The sequence below is a fragment of the Anastrepha ludens genome, chromosome 5, assembly GCF_028408465.1.
Source record: "Anastrepha ludens isolate Willacy chromosome 5, idAnaLude1.1, whole genome shotgun sequence".
Lineage (NCBI taxonomy): Eukaryota > Metazoa > Arthropoda > Insecta > Diptera > Tephritidae > Anastrepha > Anastrepha ludens.
In genome coordinates, this window is record NC_071501.1 from 41528577 (window position 1) to 41551607 (window position 23031).

Consider the following 23031-nt stretch of genomic DNA (forward strand, 5'->3'; position numbering starts at 1 on the left):
TGTTGAAGATCACACAATGTTGGAAGGTGTTTTCACGAGATTGCTATTGCAATATCATCGGCGTATGCGATTATCTTTCCGCCAATTTTTCCAAGTTCCTGGAGAAGATTATTGACTGCCAGGTTCCACATTAATGGGAAGATTACTCCACCCTGACGGGAAATTCCTTATCGTCCGCCCGATTAGCATTTGTTCTATAAACAAGACTAGAGCACTGTTTACTTCCATCTCTATGAGCGATCCTGTAATTGCTTCCAAATATAAAGTAAGTCGTTGAAAGACCCTCGCTGTCCAAAAAGGCAGAGGTGGTATATTCCTGACATTGAAGTGATTTCTCAAGATCAATTTTACTAGCATGCTATCATAAAAATTGCGTCATTCAAAAATGTTTAAGTGCGGATCCATACGATTTTCAATTGCTGCCCCACTTCACACGATATGACATAACGCCTCAGTTCATAATCTCATTGCCACCGTGTTTCACTGTAGCACTAGCGTATTTTGGATCACGAGTGTACTTTTATTATTTCCAATTAGATTCCTGTGAGGCTCGGCATTTTCTTAAGGAGTACTGGTGGTCTAGAATTTTCAAAAAATCAATTTTTTTGATATTTCGAAAGCATAGACTTTTAAAAATATACTGTCAAATTTTTGGAAGGATATTCCCAGTATTTTCGATGTTACAGCCGTTTTAGCAGGTACAGCCAGATTCATCACGTGACCACTCTTAAAACTTTAAGCTCAATTATTTCAAAACTACTTTTTTCGGCCTATTCAACTAAATCGTCTGAAATTTTAATATGTTGTTCACAGCATCTATGGCTATCGCCCGTACAAGAATCATATTATTATTTCAATTATTTCGTTTGTTTTTTTTTTTTTTTATTAAAAAAACTGAAGAAATTCCGATTTTTAGTGTGTCAAATTTAAAACCGCGCCAGTTTGTCAGTTTTTTTTTTGTTTTCTTCCAGTAACGAGACACAGCTACAGTCATAATGATTAATAATTTTTTTGGTTTTTGTGTTTCAGATAAATAGAAGAGCCAAAGTGGACAACACCGTCCAGGTCCAATTTTTCTAGAGTGTCAACTTCAGCGCCATTTTTAAAATTATTAATATTAAAAAAATTTTTTTCTTTCCGTTTTGTATGTAAAAGAATTAAATAAAAAGCCTAAAAAATGTAAATATCGTTTTTCACCTTTATTTATTGTAAAAAAACAATACTGAAAATACCGTAAATTTTCAAGCTCTAGACCACCAGGACCCCTTAAATAATTTGTTTGCATTCTTGCACCATTAGTTAGTTTGGCTTCCTTTAGTTATTCGGGTTCTTTGTTTCCGACGAGGGCTTCCGTTTAGTACATTTCTTATTTTTAGTTAATTTTGAAAAAAAAAAACTTGTTATATGTTCATATAAAATAATGTAATAACTGCACTTTGGTAATTGCGGGACTGATTAAATTCCGAACAAATTTCTATTAATTACATTGTGCTCGGATTTTCAACCAGTTGACCTTACTTAATTTAATGGCGTCTCTCGTTTTTTCAGATTCTCAAATTGCGCCGAAGTTAGTACTAACCTCAAAAAGACAGCTGTTAAAATTTCATGATATCCTATTAATCTACTTTTGTTATTTTCAAAACAATGGATCAAAAAGAGTTCCGTTTTTTAATTTTAAATGGGGAAAATACCGTTTAAGCGAGGCAGTGGCTTGAAAAGAAACAACAATAAAACGATGGTTTGCTGACTTCAAACGTGGTCGTAGAAACACTGATGATGCATAACGTTGTGTACGTCCAAATGAGGCGGGAACACCAAAAAACATCAAAAAATCGATCTGAATGTCGAAACTGATATCAGAAAGAAAGAGTTGGCTATATTTTGTATGAGCATTTGACAATGAAAAGCTCTGTTCAAAGTGGGTGCCACGTTTGCTCCCTTTTTTGATTCATAAGGATAACGCACCGTGTCACAAGTAAATCAAAACAATGGCAAAACTACATGAATTGTTCCCGCATTTACTGTATTCGTCAGATTTTGCTCCCAGCGACTAATGGCTGTTCGCAGACCTAAAAAAAGCAATCGCCGGAGCTTTTCAGCCCATGTGTTACATAGCTTTCACAAGACTGAGTGAAATTTCCAAATACCGCTAACTCGAAGACTGAAGCCAATCTGACCATGAAATTAAAATGTGCCATTTAAATAACATCAACCATGAGAATCTTTGCCCAAATTTCGAACAAGCACAGAGTTATTATTAGTAAAACTTGACTCGGCTGACTAATAGTTAGAAGTAACAACCTGTATGCTTCTAGTTTGTTGACGGCAACTGTATGTAACTATCTAGTATAAACAGTTGAGCTGTTCAGCGCAGACTATTATTTTTTGTTTTGGGTATTTTTTCTGATTGTCATGTTTCAGTATGAAAAGTACTATAATTAAATTCTATAGTACTAATATATAATATATATAGTACTAATATATAGTACTAATATAGTACTAATATATAACTTTATAAAAGTATTAGGATTAATTGGAATTTTATACAAATGTATACGGCCGCAGCCGTAGCTTAATGAGCATAAAACACCGAATGATAGAAACAGTTTCTTCTACTAGGTTGTTCAATAAATTTTGCGGTTCCGCAAGAAAAACACTTATGGTTTCAAACGCACTCAGTATAGTTTCCCTGAACATCAATTCACTTGCTCCAACCAGATTCCAATTTATTATATGAGTTCCAGCCTTTGAGTGAGAATCCGGAAGGGCTGCAAAATACGTTGCTGTTGTTGTTGTAGTAGCAGCATAAACATTCCCCATACATATATGGGGAATGCAGCTGAAGTGACAGTCCTTAACTTCTACATCTCGAAGCTCCCCCAACCACCAGCGGGAGTTTCCCTGATCTCATACGCTGACGATTGCACGATAATGGCGTCGGGCAATGACATCGATGGCCTGTGTTCCAAAGTGAACAACTACCTCACCGACCTTTCTCGCTTTTTCACTGCGAGGAATCTCCAACTTTCCCCCACCAAGTCCACGGCGACCCTTTTCACCACCTGGACAAAGGAGGTCAAGCTGTCCCTTAAGGTAAAAGTCGACGACACACCAATACCGACTGTGAATAACCCCAAAATTTTGGGTGTAACCTTTGACAGCTTGCTCTCCTTCTCTGCGCATACAACCGCAATTGCCACTAAAGTCCAAAATCGCAACAAGGTCCTCAAATCGCTGGCCGGCAGCACTTGGGGCAAAGACAAAGAACTGTTGCTTTCGACATTTAAGGCAATTGGCCGGCCGGTTCTAAACTATGCTGCGCCTGTCTGGTCGCCTGGTACTAGTGATTCGCAGTGGACAAAGCTTCAGACATGTCAGAATACCGCCATTCGGACAGCGACCGGGTGCCTCCTGATGTCACCTATACAACACCTGCACAACGAGGCACAAATGCTCCCAGTCGCGGAGCACAACAAATTGCTCAGCAAGCAGTTCCTGCTGGGGTGTTACCGCAGGTTTCACCCCTGCAGACACCTGCTTGAGCCTGAGCCGCCTCCCAGGCACGTCAGGAGACACCTCCTCGACTACGCTGACGAACTCCAGGACAAAACTGACCGAAACCTACTGGACCGGACAGTATTCAGACAGTCAATAAACGACATTCACCGGAAGACCGTTACCACCTTCATGAACTCCCGTACTGTGAATGCCGTAATCGGAGTCCAACCACCACCCATTGCAGATGAAGAACTCCAGCTTCCCCGTGAGACTCGTGTAACATTGGCACAATTACGTTCTGGATATTGTAGCAGGTTAAACTCCTACTTATCCAGAATTGACCCCCACATACCAAACACATGTCCGGCATGTGAAGGTACCCCGCACGACACTAACCACCTCTTCACATGCCCCCTTAATCAGACTCATCTAACCCCCCTCTCCCTCTGGACCCAACCCGTCGAAACAGCATGTTTCCTGGGCCTACCCCTAGATGAGCTAGACGAAGACGACCGATGATATACCTACACTGACAGGGCTAACTATGCTGTTAAAACAACAACAACAACAACAACAACAACAGTCCTTGGCCAGATATAAATCCGGGTCGTTCCGGTAACGTAGAACCGACTGTAGTGGGAATGTTGCGAAAAAAATTGCAAAATATGCCTCCACAGCTGCTTTGATCTCACCATTTGATGAAAAACGCTTCTCACCCGTACATTTGTTTAGGTCTGGAAACAGTTGAAAGTCGCAAGGGGCCAAATTTGGTGAATACGATGGATGCTCCAACAATTCATGGATTTTAGCCATTGCCAAAAAGCTATTGTGAACTGGTGCATTGCCCAGATGAAAACGATTTTTTTTCCTTACGAGATCCTGATTTTTATGATTTCTGGCTTTGTTGCTGTTTTTGGACGTCGTTGATGTGGATCGTCTTCAAGGCTTGTGGGACCTCGTTTAAATTCAGCAACCCATATTTCTATTACACTAATTGATGGCGAAAAGGCCTTATACACTTTCAACATTCGTTTATAAATTTCCTTTGCTTTTAAATTAAAAATGCAATCACTGCAGGATACTTGATTTTTCCATTGTAGAAAATACTGTGACACGTTGGTACTAAATGGCTTGTAAACAAAGATTAAAATGAAACTTTACGTACGTTCACATGAAGAGTGTACCAACATAACAAAAAAATATTGGCTAGTAGCGACAACTTTTCTTATCGATCCGCAAAACTTATTAAACAACCTAGTAATAGCATTCGATCATCGACAGGTAATGGAAAACCTCCCAGTGCTTTTTCATGTCCTCATAAAAAAGCACCTGCCTTTCGGAAGCGGCATAAAACTATAGGTCCATCCATTTGTGGAAAAGCATCAAGACGCACAACACAAATAGGAGGACGAGCGCGGCCAAATACTCAATAAAGGTTGCAAACTCCAATGATTATTATTGTTGTTGTTTTTAGGATGTTTCGTTTTGGCTGCGCAGAGATTAGCGGCGAAGTGTACAATTTGGCACCGACTTTCGAAATATTTAATTTCTGTTCGGGTTTCGGTAGATATATTATGTACATATGTACTTATATATTTATTCGAATGATAGAAATTTGCCCAATGCGCTAAGTCACTTTATTGGCGAGTAGTCCGGAAGTTACAGACACTACCTCTATTTGAAGAATAATCGGTTTATTTACACAAAAAAAACAAAATGCCACTATTACTTGAACATGAAAGTAAATACATATGTAGTTCATCTCAATTTTCTATTATTCAAATTATTCACACATAATCAATCTCCTTGATTACGTTACATGCCCGATTGGAAATGACGAAAACCTTTCATAGAAATGGAATTCATGCAACGTGTTTCAACTTCAATCGTTTTTCTATAGGATGATAATTATAACACAAAACGTGATTATTGTAGCCACTTAAGGTATTTGCTAGCTGTCACAACAGCAAAAACAAAAACGTATACGCTATTGGCAATTTGCACAGCTGTAACTGTGTTTCGAAGAAAAAGAATCATAACAATTTAAATTATTTTTTTATTCAATGTAAATGTGAATAATAAACCTAGAGATCGTCTACTTTGAACTAAAATTCAATTATGATTTGATGGAAATGATTTAGGGAATTGTTCGGCTTTACATACAATTAATTTGTATTTGGCCGTGAAAGGAAAACGTTTTGCGTCCGTAGAAGCCATCCAAAAGGCTTGCACGGACATCCTGAAGGGCATTCCGGTCAATGAGCTGAAACACTCTTTCGAAAATCTTTTAGATCGCGCAAAACAGTGTATCGAGGCCAGAAGGGACTATTTTGAATAAATGAACTCGAAGTTATTAGAACAAAGCTCCTGTCGTTTCTATTTTAGCTCAGTCTTGTTTATTTTGGACTTCATCTTGTATGTAGACATATGTGCACGTCGATAATGCATGCACGTCCATACCCAGCAGGGAACTCGACATTTGAACACATGCATGACTATTACTATCTTTATTGAAAGTCAAAATAAGTCAGCTTGTTATGAATTAACCAAAAGAACAAGTAAATAAATGGGTTAACAGCATGGAAATGTGCGAAATTATCAACATTTTTTCTGAAAATGAAAGTATCTAAAATTATGTTATCAATACCACGCAGCGATTAAATGATTATACTAACACTTTTGTTTGTAAAAATATTTATTATGTTAGCACTTCATACTGCTGAAGCGTGAATCATAATACCTTTGTTTATATTGCGCGGATTATATTTGCTTTTGTCATTTGCTACGACTAAGCACTAAGTACTTTATGGCCAAGGCGCGCGGAGGGGTGTACTACGCGCAATAAATTTTGTAGACAAGTTTTGTTACAATCAAAGTATTTGATGGATCGATTTATTTTGTGTAGAGGTTGAGTGCTTCCCTTCATACACTTTCGAATTGATAAGGCGTCTAATTACAGTACAAATTAGCCATATGGAACTGTTGACTTACCGTAAATGACCGCAAGACCAGTTTCATGTAGCCAGGAGACACGATGATGCTTGAACAGCCAAATTGTTAGTACAGTTAACGTCAGCAAAAAGGTATAAACCAAGAGATTAAGACTATCAATTCTATGTGTGAGCGTGGCCTTTGCGTCCAGCGCAATATCGGTCGCAGTTGCATTGGAGGTATGCGTTAGGGCCGCTAGCAGTAGAAATGAGAATAGTACGTGTGATGCGCGGACATTGCCAAACCACACAATACCCCCATCGCCACCTCCAAGCGCTTTTGCGTTGTGTTTTCGGATATTGTTGCCTAATGAAAAGCTTCTTCGTAGGCAATTATTTCGTTGTATATTTTTTCTATGATGTGGTGCTGTTGCACGTTTAACCCACTTGTGGTGGTGTACTCTTTTCATGCTTATTCCCCCAGGATTATATACTGCCAGACCAGTCGTCATAGTCAGTAATCGATATTTTTATTCTGCTTATAGAGGTGGATATGAGACGACGAATTTACGATGTTCGCCTCCCACACCTAGCCCCAGCACAATTTTATGTAATTATGTATATTTCACAAATTTTTTTCTTATTCCTTTACAATATGATGGAAATTTTTCGTATTTCACAACGTTTATCACAATTTTATTTTAACTTTTACGCGATTACTCAGTCGAATCTTCTACGCAAATAAACTTCAGAAATAAAAAAATCCTTCGTTCTGGACATCCGAGTATCTATCTCTTTCGTCTATTCTTCTTCGCTATTGACAATTATTTGAGCTTTGACAGTGACAAGTTTTTATTTTGTTGCCATGGGAAAGCAACAACAATGATTGTTTTTGTTCATATTTTGCTTTAGAATATTATTCTAAACAAAAAGTTCTCCACACAGGGTTGGTTGGGAATCGGGTAGCCAGATCGCACAATTATGCGACCGATCATTTTCACGAATTCTCTCCAACATTTACAGGTGGCTTTCAATTAACAGTAATTATTCAGGCTCTTTGTAGCTAACAATAACGTGCCGCTAACAATATATTGGCGCCCATATTTTTCGGTGTCACGCCAGAAGTTAAGGTAAAGTAAATAGACACCATTGATTTAGATAGTTTATCTGATAAGATGAAACAATTGTGGTTAGCTGAACGAATACATAAAATATGAAGTAGTTCATCGAGTTAAAAGAGTTTATCGCACGGCGTAGGAGGGGAGATAAATTGATAGGGTTTGACCAGTTAAAATAACGTAGATCGGAATGTAACATTTGTTGTTTATTACATTTATTTTAATGTAATTTAAGAACATTTAATTCTGACGGTAGGTATTGATAATCCTCGTAGAGAATTTCTGATCTAGAATTGTAGGTCACTATCATGGCACACTCCACTGAAGAAGCTCCGTCAAACTTTTACCAAAAATATTATGTGCCATTCCAAAGAATATTTTGCAATTATAAATATATTACTGCCATGGAAACACCTTTTTGCTAGGAATCTGCATTGATATTACCAATAAACAAAACCATTTCTCATGAAATTAGGTCATAACCGTTAGGTTATGATGCGATTTTTGTTTATAAATTAAAACATACTTTTGAGATCGAAAAAGTGCGTGTAGCGTAGTACACATAAAAGAAGTGAAGAAACTTTCAAAGCAGACAAAGAAAGCGGGAGAGACCCGAGAGAGAATGAGAGAGAAAGAAAGAATATATATCTAAATAAATTCAAAACATTTGCAGAGAATACAAATAGATAATATTTACGAAACACGGAGAAGTTTCGACCCAAGGTGGATTTATTATAGGTGACAGCATTCACCCAGCTGAATTTTTCGCCGTAGGTATGGCTTACGTCAAAATGATATGCTTTGTTTGTATGTATTGGTATGTTTACATTCGTATGTTTACATTTGATTACTGATTTTGACGCGATGCTTGGACCAAACGCACCACCAAATACATGTAGGGTTTTACTTATATGTGGTTGCTGTCACCTATAATAAATCCACCTTGGGTCGACCGGTGTAGGTAAATGCCGGACACAAACCGTGGCAACAACGTGCACTACTCCGAGCGTTTATCTTCCGCACAAACGCACCGATTCTAGGACCGCGGCAACGGCACAAATTACCGCAAGGCAATATCAATAAATCCGACGCTGGAATGGAGAGCAGTTTATAGTTCGCACAAGTACTAGCCAGTAAACGGGAATAAGCGCCAAAAAGTAGGCACACAAAAATAAAACGCCAAGAAAATTGGGACCATAAAACGCCCCAAGCAGTAGGCACCAAGGAAATATAACGCCAAAAAGTAGGTACCAAAAAATATTTCCTACAAGTTTGCACCAACAAACAAGCGCCAAAAAGTAGGCAGTGTTATTTCTCACCAGAAATTAGCAACCACAAGGAAAACTCAGGAAAAGTAGCCTAAAGTGTATCTAAGATACATATATATAAGCTCTAGCTCTCTCTCTCTTTCTCTCCTTTTCCTCTACGTTATATCATTTTTCTCTCTCGCGGAACGAAAATGCCCAAAACGTTGTACCTTGCCTTGAAATTTTACTCTCCATTTCCGCTATACCATCGACGCCTAAGAAGTTTCACTTCAAAAATAGTCCATTTATACGTTATCCAAGACCTAGACACAATTTTAAATAACTTAGGCCAGTCTACCATACCAGCAACACGTGTTTCTCGCAGGCCTAAACTCCACTCAACCTAAACCCACACTCACCGACGTAACGATCAAACTTATGAGAGCACCAAGCAAATTAAAACTCTTAAATGTGTACGTGCGACGGTTACATATCGTCCCCTTAGTATTAAAATAGCCTATAAATTTTTTGATGTTTTGAGAAAATGAATTTCAAACTTTTTGTCGAAAGTAGCTCTCACTCAAATCTCGTTATGTCTGTAAATATTTCTTATTTTTTGACTGACGTTTTGACCCACTTTGTGGAACTAGAATTTGACAAAATTTTGACCACATATAAAATAGACGATGGAGAATCCGAAAATTCAATAAAAAAATAATAGCCTATGAGCACATAGGCTATTGTTATACTAAGGGGACGATATATCGTGTACGTGTGTAAAATGAGAAATTTTTCCCGCGAAGTCGTGTCAGCTGATTGCTTTCTCACCACACAGGGCTGCCAATCAGTACATTTTAGAACCATGATAGAACCACAATGCGAATAATATTCTGAATACCCATTTTTAACGCTTTTTGTGACTATAATATATGAGCAAATCAATAAGTGTTGCGAGTAAGAAAAAAAACAATGTTCAAACTGAATTTCAGTTTTCTAGAATGCAACTATGCAGCAAACTGAGAATATCCAGCAGACGCATTTTGTGTTCGCCAAATAGTACGCATGCAGAACATAGATCGGCTCGAGCTTCATTTCCAAATTATTACTAAGGGAAATCCGACCGACAGTTGTCTTTACAAACTATTTCGTGGTAGAATTGCAATTGCAGGTTTGCTTGGCTTGAATGACACTCGCAACTCTGTTTCACCCGAAACTTATACAAGTTTTGTTTATCAAAATATATAAACTTACGAAATGTAAAAATTTAACTATTTTTGAGTCATACTCCTATAGATAAAAATAAATATTTACTTAAGTATTTTATGGGATTTTATTTATAGCAAATGCTTATGTATGTATTTATGTAAATATTTACAAGTTAGTGAAAAATTCACGATTTACTCTAAAATACATTCACCCGATTTACGATTCCGGATAACTTGCCACAATATCCTTAATGTATTTGTGCTAAGAACACGAGGGTTTTACAAGGCAGTTGAAGCACTTCGTTTGCTTTGCTGGGTCATTGATCTCACTAGTCAATGAGGCACCTTCAACTTCTTCAAATAAATCCCTTCGATTTGTTTACCACAAATCAGCTGGTTTGCGCCGAATATTCTCGTTTTCGTTTGCTGACGTCGTGCACTTAACTGATATTAAAACAACTGTGGCTGTTTTTTTTTTTGAGTTCTCGTTTGATAAGGTGCAAAGTAATCAGCTGTGTGTTAACGTAACAATACTCTAATTTGTGTTTAACAATTTTTACACTGTGGCAATGTAAACTGCTGTCATAGGTGCCTTGCAATTGGGACGAATTGTCAAACGTCAGCGTACAAGTTTTTCATTTTTTGTTCAGAAATTTTTTTTGTAAGTTTCTCACAGACTAATAACAAAAATTAAAAAATTCTAAAGAACTTAATGAAAATAGCAACTTTAGTTTTATATAAATCACATTACAAAGGAAACGTAAAGTTGCTGAATAAAAAGCGATAAAATAACTGAGGCGGTGGCAGCTTCAGCTTCAGCAGCAGAGGCAGAGCATTGCTGTTAGAGGCGTCGAAAAACAGTCAATTTGGTATTTGTCAAAGTGCTGAAAATAAAAGTTTGGGCACCATTCGTCGACTACGGTTGTTCGAATATCTCCAATTTGAACCAAAGATGTCGAATATGTCGGTGGGACAGATTATAAATGACGCACAGCGGATTGCTAGTCGCGTAAAAGATTTAGAACTGTTGGGTAATGCTTTGCTGGTAGAAGCAGAAGGCAATAATCGCTTGGTAGAAAGTTTGCGACAATTTCAAGATGACATGGATTCGTTGAACCGAATTTCCAATAACAAATCAAATTCCGAAATGGTGAATCGTATACAACAACAAAATGCTACCAGTTCAGAGATTTTGAAAGAAAATCGGGAATTAAAAATATGCATTGAAGATTACGAACGCACCATGGAGTTCATAATGCAGAAATATCGTGAACACACAAGCAGCAAAATACTCGAAAGCAAAATTAACTTTAAAGAAGTTTACAATGAGGAACTTTGGATTATTATACGGGAACAGCGTGCGAAAATCAGAGAAATGGCCGTCGTTATGCAGCGCGCAGCCTCTGTGGATGATGAAGCGGTGCACCGCGATATGGAGACCATGTCTCGGTTGCGCAAGGAAAATCAAATATTACGTGAATTGCTACAGATTTCAAAACAATTCGGATCTGCAAGCCAACCTATACGAGTAAATGACCATATGCTGGAAGAAAAGGGTGTACAAACAGATGGTGCTGACGATTCGGCTGATGAGCTCTCACTATCAGGAGCATCAATTGAAAATGTGAACAACAACTCAGTAATTTCGCTTCTGCCGAACGCAGTTGCTGTAGCTAATGCCATCATTAGTGATACCCCGAACAGCACTAATATGAACACTGCCGATAACATTAATGCGAGTAAGATAGCAACGTTACACACTGTTGGCGAAAATAATAATGGGCCTTCGCTGGTTGGTGAATCGGTGCCGATTTCAATTATTCCTCCGATAAATCATCCTGGTGCATTAAGCACGACAACGCTCATTACCATAGAGAATGCTACAGCTGTTGACACTGTTGCTAACGCTTCTGCGTTAAGCGCCACTGCACCAGTAACGGGGAACACATCTAGTGCGGTGGGTACAGCAAACACATCCGGCTCGGTTGAGGCACCAAAAGCTGCAACATGATAGGGTGCGAATCGTAGGCGATTGTATCGTTGTCGCCTGTCTTTGGTTCTTTGGAGTAAACAATTTTACTTTAATTCTACATTTTCTTTTGTTCACATAATACGTATAATTCTAAAATTTATTTCTTAATATATGAAATTATAATCGTAAGCATTCACTACCACTAACTTATTTAATGACCATTATTACAAGAACAAGAAAATGATATTTAGCACTTGAAACTGTTACTAATCTAACAAAATCAAGATCCACAACACTTGTGAGCTGCATCTGTCCGTTGGATGAATGCGGCTTGCACCTTTATTCATATATAAATAAATATACATACAAATATTTAAACTTAAATAAATGGATATATTCTTTATTTACGGCCATTAAAGGGCATTTTAACGTTGTCTCAAGAGTTCTCAGAGGTGAATATTATTTTCTACTGCTTTACGAAAAATAGGTCATACGCGAACCAAAACAAAGAACTTTTGATACAAACCCAATCCGGTTTGTTGTTGTTGTTGTTGTTGTTGTTGTAGCAGCATAAACATTCCCCGTGCATATACGAGGAATGCTGCTGAAGTGGCAGTCCTTGGCCGGATATAAATCCGGATCGTTCCGATTACGTGCAACCGACTGTCGTGGGAAGGTAACGTTCCAGTAACTTAATACTCACTGTCGTGGAAACAGTTCAAAAGGAATTGGGTGGAGTTATTCAAGTTTTTGATTTGATTGGATGGAAACATTTCTAACAACTGGCCGCAAGTTTTAGCGGGAAAAGAATTCTCACTGTATTAAAGACGAAAGCTGGCTATCAATCAGCCAATTGGGCTGGCCCTATCAGTATGGCTTCATGGCTTGGCATATCTAACTACCTTAGGTCTTCATCATTCCACTAGGCCACATTCTAGAAATAAACCCAGAAACAAAAATCGACACCTTTAGTTTTTTTTCGACATTAATTACGCCGTAATGAAGCTGCTTATAAAGGGTGATCAATTTAGAGGTTTCGGGTTTTAAATTGAAATAAAACAATGAAATTTAAATTGATTGGGTAATCTTTATTATTTTTGTGTAGAACCATTAATGACATTTATTTTTTAAAGATAATCTCTTTCAAATGTTGGCCGTAAATCTATTGTTTCAGATTAAAATTTTCTATCGCAGACCGGAAAAATAAATCTTAATCTTTCTCGTGCTAACCGGTGCCAGTTGGACACACCAACTGAATCCAAGTTCTACCCCAACGCAGAAGAGGCATTTCTCTTCCTCTGCTATCACCAGCTGGTACCGCATTGAATACTTTGTATCCAATCGGGCAACATGACCCAACCAACACATCCACTGGATTTTTATTCGCTGCGCTTTGTCTATATCGTCGTAAATCTCATACAACATTGTTCCATTCGCCGTTGCCAACGTGCAAAGGACTAAAGATCTTCCGCAGAATCTTTCTCTCAAACACTCCAAGGGAGGCCTCATCGGATGTTGTGATCGTCCAAGCTTGTGTTCCATACGATAAGACGGTCATGATGACGTTCCCACGACAGTCGGATCTACGTTACCGGAACGATCCGGATTTATATCCGGCCAAGGACTGTCACTTCAGCAGCATTCCCCATATATGTATGTGGAATGTTTATGCTGTTACAACAACAACAACAACAGCGGGCATGATGAGAGCCATATAAAGTTTTGTTCGTCGAGAGCGGACTTTACTACTTAATTGCCTACTTAGTCCAAAGTTGCATTTGTCAGCAAGAGAGATTCTCCGTTGGATTGCAAGGCTGACATTATTATCGGTGTTAACGCTGGTTCCTAAATAAACGAAGTCTCTTACAACCTCGAAATCATAACTGTCAACAGTCAAAAATAAGATCAGAAAATAAAAATAGCATTTAGATATGAAATAAATTAAGGCCCAATCTAATTTGAAGTGCTGTTCAAATATCTAATGATATGACAGAGAAATTACCAAAAAATTGACCTACATGGCAGAGTGTCACACAAGAAGCCTTTTTGAGGATTCCATACACCTAATGCGGCTCAGCAGAGTTGTATGGAATCCTCAAAAACGTATAAAAATGAGGCTCTAAACTTCTGGAAAAACATTTTTTGTATCGGCGTGAGTCAATTGGATATACCTATTTTGAGCCCGAAAAAACCTTCAAAAATGTTAAAAAAAAAGTTAATACGAACTCTGTTTTATTCTCATGTTGATTTTATTAATAATTACTTTATTATATAAACCTTGTGATCTGCGGTAAAACATTTTAATTTTTCCTACAAATGTACTGAAGTAAATGCTTTAATACAGAAAAAATGTCTGTTTACCTTTTTTCAACGCTCGAGATATGTTATGAGTGAAATTCAAGAATGAAATCTACATGGTGAGTTAAATCGATTTTAGCTTTATCGTTTATATTCGCTCCAAATTGACATATGGGTGTTTTTCGGAGTCTAAAAATTCTCAATCTGGTTTATAAAAGTTAAGGAGTTAAGGGTAGTCAGAGGCGCGAAAAATGATGATTTTCAATAATTTTGTTTTTCTAGTCAATTACTTTATTTTACAAGAATAAAAACATAGCTAAATTTAAAAACAAACAAAAAAAAAACATTAATGTAAAAGTCATCGCTGTTTGTGTGGAGCCCGTTTCTCCAGAAGACCCTTACGGTGATCATCACAAGTCCTTGGAGATTCATCTTTAATCAATCGGACAAGCGAAATAAGTTTTATTAATAGATAATCTTGTGCCTGATCGAAGCTTTGTTTTTTAAATTAATAATATGGCGGCCTCAGGAAATATTTATCAGATTCTCGAGAAAAAAACCGACAATTAATTGTTTAAAAAAATAGACATTTTTGGAAAAAAAATCCTTCAATCAGGCACGAGTTTTTTTATGTTTTTCAAAAGCAGTATAAATTTTATTGAAATCTACCAAGCGGTTTACAGTGGTTACAGTGAGCGCCAGTTCACAAAACATAGTTTTGAGAAAAACGCATTTAAAGTTTTGATTCTGGAGCGCCCGAGCGCCTTTTTGTTAATTGTCGAATAACTCGAAAAGTATTTGACAGACTCAAATGTCGACTTCAAATTTACACACAATATTTTTAAGATATTATACTTTAAGAAAATGTAAAAAAAAATCAAGTTTTTGAAAGTTCTGACTACTCCTAATCCCTTAACGGGACCCGGTGGTCTAGAAATTTCACAAAATCGATCGTTTTTTCGATATTTCGAAATAATAGTATCTTATGCGGACATTTTCAATATTAGAGCTTCAGCCTAGCTTCTCTATAACTAGGTAGAGAGCGGTCCGCGCGATGCTGTACCTCAAAGTGTAAACTCAATTATCTCGAAACGACTTTTTTCGGCCTGGTGTTGTCAAAAAAATAAATTGGAAATTTTAATATGTTGTTCACAACTTCACTGGCTATCACCCGTAACAGAATCATATTATTATTTAATTATTTCGTATTTTTTTGTTAAAAAAAAACTGAAAAAACCCCTATTTTTAGAGTGTCAAATTAAAAATTAAAATTTTTTTACTCTAGTAGCGGGACACAGCTACAGTCATACTGATTCATAATTTCTTTTGATTTTTGTGTTTCAGATAAATAGAAAAGCCAAAATGTACAACAACGTCCAGGCCCAATTTTTCGGGAGGGCCAACTTCAAAGCCATTTTTAAAATTAAAAATTTTTTTTTAATTTTTGTATGTAAAAGAAGCTAAATAAAAAGCCTAAAAGATTTAAATATCGTTTTCCATTCATTTATTGAAAAAAAAAAAAAAAAATTGCCTGAAAATATTCTAAACTTTCGAGCTCTAAACCACTGGGACCCCTTAAATCCCACCCTCTCCACAGACGAAAATCGCACTTTTGAGACTCATCATTACGAAATGACAAAACGACTGAGAATCCATGTGAGAAGTATGAATCACCGTTGCATGAACAAAACGGCGTCTGTTTGAGACGGCCATTTTTCTTCACTGGGCCATTTTTCTTCAGAAAAACCGCCTTCGCTTGTTAATTTGTAACGGCGGATATTGGCTTAATTTCTCTGCTCACAAACGTGTGAAAAAGATCCGGGCGATTATTATTAGTTCAATAAAACGCTGTGCACCCCGCATTGCAGATCAAGTAATGCAATTTCTGCAATGAAAATTCCCGGGACAAAAAATGGCCAGATCTCCAGATTTTAGCACTTATTTGTTTGGGGTTCATTGAAATGTAAAGTGTATGCCAGCAAGTCTCAGACCTTTGACTAGCTCAAGGCAGTCCGAGATGGTCAAAAAAGTGATGGGAAACGCAGCAAAAAGGCACTTGATTGATGTATTCATTTGACTGGCAGCCGCATTAATTGTATGTATAGGTGATGATTAGTATAGAGAGTGCTACGTTCGTGCCGCAGGTTTTTCCAGTCGGCTACAGGTATGCAGGTAAGTAAAAGGTTTGACGTACCAGTCTGGCGCTCCCCAAGTAGCACTAAAGCGCCGTTTTGATACCATTATGAGACCTCCAATGGGCAGATATACATAATCCACCAGATCTGTTGATGTAATGGAGAAGGTCGATGGGATTTAGGTTGGAGCACAGCCGCAGGCTGCCGAAGAAAGGATCCCCCAGTAACCTTAATTGTCTGGCTGCCAAACCCGGACATTTACAGAGAAAGTGCTTAATAGTCTCCATCTCTGAAAGGTCCCCACAGCTTCTGCAATGGGAATCAATTGGTAAACCTAGCTTTTCTGGGTGTGTGCCGATCGTCCAATGACCAGTAAATACAGCTTCGACTTAGGAAATTGAATGACGTAGAATCCCCAGAACTTTCTTCAACGGATTTTCGAAATAGCACACGAAGAAATGGAGGTCCATCTGTTCTGCGCTTTCCTGAACAATGTCCAATTCTCCAGTCAGGGGATGCCGATGACCACGTGGGAGGCCTTGGAGAACAGTCGGCTACAACTTTGATTTAATTGAAAACAGTAAAACTTTCATTGTGGTATCCCTTGCGCGCCTCCTTCTTCTTTATGACTGGTGATTTTTATGGCAATCTTCTTTATGGCAGAAATAAACTCGGATTTCTGTAATTACTCGCCTAGACGCCATCGCTTTCAGAAAAAATAATTTATCTTTGAGTGGGCTTCGTGTGGTGGTGGTGGGGGTAGAGGTCTTGTCGGAGTGATACAGTCCAGACACAAGATGCCATTTTGATACACGACTTGTAGACCCACTAACTTTTATTAGTCGAACCATCTTGATTTGACTATGAATCTGCCTATGTTATCTATTCTTTCTTTCCTGCATTGCTTTCAAGTTAACCTTTCAGAATTCTCTCCGCATACAATGACGTAGGGCACCCAGACTAGGGTCTGTGGCAGAGATAATGAAAGACTGTTTCCTTAGATTTGAGAACGACTGTTTCCCATATTGCAGGTTCTTCATCTTTATCGTTGTACAGCCACCGCATCTTTCTAGTATGAACCCCCAAAGGCCAGTTCTTGACGTAATTCTGAATACGTCTGCTCGTAGCTTTCTTAACAGCTCGTCAGTTCTGAATTTGCTGAAATGGGGTAAAATGTGTCTAGTTATTTTGCAGGTATCCGCGTTAGTCCATCTGTCAACGGTCTGCATCTGGAATAGCGAAAAGATTTCCCGTTTGCGCACGCCTTGGAGACAGCCTATTTCTCCCGCTTCGGATTCATTATAGGAGGCTCCCTGTCTTTCTTCTATGTTCCTATGGCCAGGTACCCAGATGAGTGTGATGTCTGCCGTTCGCGCTAAAGCATTAAGTTTGTTTTGCATTGCCTGACGATTTTTAAAATCCTTGGAGGTGACCTTAAAGCTAAGATGGCTGCTTGACTATCTGAAAAAATACATATTTCCGATATTTGTTGTGGATGGTTTTTAATCATCGTGCAAGCTTTCCTTATCCTGAGAACTTTTGCTTGGAAAATACCGTTCCAATTACCCAGGCGAAAAGACTTGGAAGTTTCGAGATCTTTCGAATATACACGGGCGCCAGCGCCTCAATCCTTCTTGGTTTTAATTTTCTTTAAGTCTACCCGACCTCCGCAGAAATCTGAGTAGATCTTGTGGTGCGAAGGAGCCAAGATGGTCGCTTCCTAACACATCAATGCCAAAGACCTCAAGCCTCCTCCTCTTCACAAGCTGGACAGCGTACACTGCCTGAGATGCCTACCTTTTCTATGTGCTTCGCCCACAGAAAGTGGCCCGTCATCAGTCCAACCAGCCGCCTACAGTCGCTTCTGCTTGATGACAGGTAATATCAGTTTAGTCCATCTGCAGTCTCTCTCATCCTGCCAAACTCGCTTGTGGGTTTCAGCAACCAATTTGCTAACCGTGGCTTTGATGGCTACGGAAGGGAGTGGCAGAACGGGCTCCGGGCCAAAGAAGTTGGCCTCAGAGTCCATCCTAGCTAAAGAGTCAGAGGTCTAGTTAACCACGATGCCCATGTGTCCCGGGACCCATGTTGGCATCGGGCTATTTTGTGGTATGATGTGGTCGGGGGCTGTCTAGGGCCATAAACGCAGCTTGGTTGTTGCTGCAGACACATATAAATGTGCCTCTCCATCTGTTTTCCACAACAAAGTTCATCGCAGATGCATGCATTCCAAGAGCAAAATGAAGTTTTGTCCCGCTGGGTCCCACGTAGACCTTAGAGCCGGGCCTGAAGTAGTCGGAAAAGCTCCGGTGCAACAGATGGCCACAGTGCGTTGTAATCTTGATAAGGTCCTCCTAACTTCCACGAAAGAGGGTCTGCTCATCCAGACCACTGATGCATAGGTGATAATAGGTCTTATCATAGCCGTGTAGATCCATAGGATCTTGCTAGGAGAAAGACACCACGTTTTCCCAAAGACACTTTTGCACTGCCAGAAAGCTGTCCGTACTTTAGATGTCTTTGTTTCAACGTGTGACTTTCAAAGAAGTTTACTATCGAGGATTACTCCAATATATCTGATTTCTCTAGATAGCTGGATTGTGGCTCCTTTAGCTTAGGCAGAACGAATCCATCAAGCTTCCTCCTTCTGGTGAAGAGGACAATACCATGACAGTTTTGGTGGGGTTTGCCGATAGCCCATTAGCACAGCACCAAGTGTTTTGCAAGAGTAATAAGCCACATAAGCTTTCTCTATCCACTTTTCTACTATGTCGCTCTGTCTGTAAGTGGAATTTCAATACCATTGATGGTAGTCTAAACTGAGAAATATTTGCTTTTAGTTGTAAACAACATTAATTGCGTTTTACTTGGGTTAACAATTAGGCCACTGCTCGCAGCCCATCTATTAAGCTTCCCCAGAGCTCCTTCTAGTATTTCGCTAATAGTGGAAGTAAATAAACCTGCTGTTAGAATCACGACGACATCTGCATATGCGACTACCTTCACTCTCCCTCCGTTGAGTCTCAGTAAAATACTATTTAAAGCTAGGACTATAAAAGTGGAGACAGGACCTCACCCTGTGGGTTGCACAAAAGTCACTGGGTTGTCTTAGCTCCGTTTTGGTTCATGCATGGAATGCCCTAATGAAAATACACACACCCAAAAGCAAATGATAATTAGGAATAGCGAAACAAATAATGATGTATTGTCTAGTAAATCTACGGCACAGAGGCGTTGCTGCCAACTCACCGATCTAATAAAACACATTCATACATACATGTGTCGGTATGGCATAGGCTACTACATACTTGTAAGCACAATTTTGTTGCATGTACGTATGAATGTGCGCAAACCAATGCAGCCGAAAGAAAGATTAACCATAAGAACAACAAAGTGATTCGGTCAGAGCCAAATTCTTACTTCTAAAGGGTATGCAGATACTGGCGCGTGTGCCTTGTAGCAATTGGGTGAATCCGCTGCTCATACAAAAGAAACAGTCATATAAAAAAAAACAATTAAAATGAAGCATTCTAAACACAGAGAGCGAGTGTTCGTACAAGATCGCATGCAGCTGATGGATGAGTGCAAGCAAGAAAAGCGTGGAAACGTGAAAATGCTTTTCCGATTTTTGGCTTTTGTGAGTTTTCCCCGAGACTTTTTGCAATACGAGCGTTCAGTTCTACGACGGACGTTCGAGAGTTCGCAACGATCTTCCAATTCGAATCGAGTGCAATACGTGTCGAGCGAGTGTGCAAATACTGCCCCCAATTGGTGCGAAAGAGATGAATAGAGGCAGTTATTTTTGAATTTAGGAAGAGTGTGCTGAAAATGTAGATTTTTCTTTTGTGTGAAAAAATTTCTAAATTATTTTAATCGTTCGAAATAAAAAAAATCAAATTATTGTAGAAAAATATTAAAGAAAATTTATGGAAAGGTAAAAATTTACGCTGATCGAGCGCATATACATACATATCTATAAGTAAATTCGATTTATAGTGATTGCACAAAATTGAAATATGTATTGAAGTGATGCGGCGATGTGCCGAGTATGTGCGCGTGTGTGTGTAATGTGTGCCGTGTCTGTTCCGCCAGAAACTTTTAAAGTATGCGGCTATTTTTAAAACACAGCTAAATATTTTATTTTCTTTGCAACGGCAGTTTTATGTGAAAATTACATTAAAGCATTAAAATTTCGAAAACCATCGGAAACAAATTCAATAAAACGCGAAATATTTTTTTTTTATTTCACTTAATCGCAGAAGATTATGAAGATTTAAATAGATTAATAAAGTTAAAAAATATTAGTTTTATTATATTAAATTTGCACTAACATACATATGCGCATATACCGCAATCCATATTGGTAATTTTAGAGAAATGAGTGCAGCACGGCACGCTGATTAATTGGCAGCTTGTGCGCTTACGAAAGTGAAAAAATAGCGAATTATGTAGTATTTTTGTATGGAATTTAAAATTCTAAAAATTCCCTACAGTAAATTCCATATGGCGTATGTGTGTTTAGTGCTTGTCTGTATGTTTGTACGCACATACATACATACGTATGTTTTTATGTGAAAAAGTAAAGTGAAAAAAAGTGTTACGCAATTTGAAAATTGTACTTTGTGAATGAATGAAAAACGTAGTTTCAATAGCTAGCAGCAGCAAAGGCAACAACAACAATAAGCAACAAACAACAAAAATAACAAAAACATCATAAACAACATTGGCGTCAACGAGCAACAAAAGTACGAGTATTGTAGCAGTAGGAGCAACAGCCAAAGTGGCAGCTGATATACATAGCAACAACACCAACAAAATACTTATAATAAAACTATAAGTACCAAAAAAAAAAAAACAAAAACAAAAAAACACCAACACAAAGAGCAATAACGACGGTAAAAAGGAAATACTTAAAAGCACATCCAGATGCACACATACGTATGAATGTATGTATGTATGCATTAAGTAGTCGAGGAAGCACCACAACAACAGTAACCCACGCCACGCGCACAACGTCAATACATAAGTCAATAAATTATTGTATCCATTATTATCCTTGAACCCGACTATTCTCTATAACTCACCTTTATGTCAACAAGTGAACAGTAGAACCGGAAATTCCTATTCTGTATGCCTTAATTCTGCAACAAATTTTCAGCCGCAACATCGCGTGGGCCAGACGTATCCACTGAATTAGAATCAATAAAAACACAAACGCGTTGACGACGTATAACCCAAAGAATTTGTATTGGTGGCGTCACCGCCGTCACCAGCATCATCTCCGCCAACACAACCCCACATTTTCGGTAAGTATCCACTGGCGCCAGTAATGAGCGAGCCTGCCTATAATGCCGCATATTAATTTTTCAATTTCATTGTGTTCGAGTTTTTTGTTTGCCTTTTGCTTTTATTTCAAAATGCGTTTTTCTATATTTCGGGATAAGCTAACAAAAATAGGTTACGAGGGAATGAAAATTACCCAAAAGCACAAAAAATTGGAACAATGTTTTCTGCGTCAACATTTCTACTCTACATTTCAAAAATGTTCTCCCATTTTTCATTCTAAAATTCGCCTGCTCACTTTGTTTATTTCAATATTTCTCGCTCCTCTATTTGCTCTCTCTTTATTGAGATCCTCTCTAGTTGTTGTGTTCATTTTTTTGGCAAAAAAACATGCGCAATATTTCTGAAGTACCCCATTGCGCACAGTTTTTATGCTCACCTCAAAAGCAAATTGCTCTGCACGCGAAATGTGCGGTGCATTACTTACTTACTCTTATTTGTATGAGTGTGAGAATTTCTATCTATCGTCGTAAAAAGTTTTGAAATCGTTCGTCCAATTTTTGTATTTGCGAAATCTATACTCTGTCGTATAAATAGTGCTCGTATTTAGAAAATTCGAACTCTATAAATTAAAAGTCCATATTATGCTCACCTGTTGATTGATTTTGCGTTAATTGTTAAATCGTTTCTACCGTAGGTTTTAAATGTGCGACTTTTTGGCTCTAATATAATACCAAGATAAGATAAAATGTTGGGCATCACCCTGCAACCTGGTAGATCTTTTATATCCCGACTTCATCAAGGCAACTTCGAAATACTTAATGAAAGCTAAGAAGTTCTTGGTAGCCATATACCTAACAGTCATAGCATCAGCCATACTTTTCCTCAAAGCAAATAATCTGTGTAGATCGAGCGTTTCCTGCGATCCCGCTGTGATTAAGCCTTTTGAGTTTCCAAGTATGTCAGAAGATAGGCTGCGCTAGCAATTTGGTATGTCTAATGTACAAGGCCCGGCACTCGAAGTGTAACCAACTTCAGACCGCTCGCGTAGGTGATGCGCGGGCATGTCTGTTAGTTGGCTACATAAATGACAGTCCAGAGTATTGTTTACAAGCGCGCGGAAGCATTTTGTCGAGAATAAACGCGAAAAAGAGAATCAGTAATGGATTTCAAACACAATAGTGTGATTGCATTATATTTGGCTGGAAAATCACAACCAGGCATTGTTCGTGAGCTCGAGCACCTTAAAGTAAATAAAGTTTTTGTTTATCGCACCATTACTCGTTACAATGATACTGGTAGCATCAAACGTCATGGAAGTGGTCATCAAAAGACTGTACCATTG

General features: G+C 38.3%; 3 protein-coding genes across 20 annotated transcripts in view; 2 read left to right on the top strand and 1 right to left on the bottom strand.

Annotated features, from left to right (window-relative positions):
• The window catches only part of LOC128865011 (sodium/hydrogen exchanger 9), a 50903-nt gene extending 43660 nt beyond the window's left edge, over nucleotides 1–7243 (bottom strand). For all 9 annotated transcript variants that reach the window (XM_054104859.1, XM_054104862.1, XM_054104864.1 and 6 more), the window contains exon 1: nucleotides 6490–7243. In XM_054104859.1, the coding sequence (XP_053960834.1) occupies nucleotides 6490–6940 (451 nt within the window). In that variant the 5' untranslated portion in view covers nucleotides 6941–7243. The remainder of the gene's footprint in view (nucleotides 1–6489) is intronic.
• Nucleotides 7244–10577: 3334 nt separating this feature from the next.
• Nucleotides 10578–12354, top strand: LOC128862766 (FGFR1 oncogene partner 2 homolog). Its single transcript, XM_054101481.1, has one exon. The coding sequence runs from the start codon at nucleotides 10951–10953 to the stop codon at nucleotides 12007–12009; it is 1059 nt and encodes a 352-aa protein (XP_053957456.1). The 5' UTR covers nucleotides 10578–10950; the 3' UTR covers nucleotides 12010–12354.
• Nucleotides 12355–20094: 7740 nt separating this feature from the next.
• The window catches only part of LOC128865334 (myosin-11), a 45252-nt gene continuing 42315 nt past the window's right edge, over nucleotides 20095–23031 (top strand). For 5 of the 10 annotated variants that reach the window (XM_054105534.1, XM_054105543.1, XM_054105542.1 and 2 more), the window contains exons 1-2: nucleotides 20095–20337; nucleotides 20984–21709. The gene's annotated coding sequence lies outside the window, so the exon portion shown is untranslated. Of the gene's footprint in view, nucleotides 20338–20896; nucleotides 21710–23031 lie in introns of all 10 variants that reach the window. The other 5 variants (XM_054105535.1, XM_054105536.1, XM_054105539.1 and 2 more) reach the window with 5 other exon arrangements.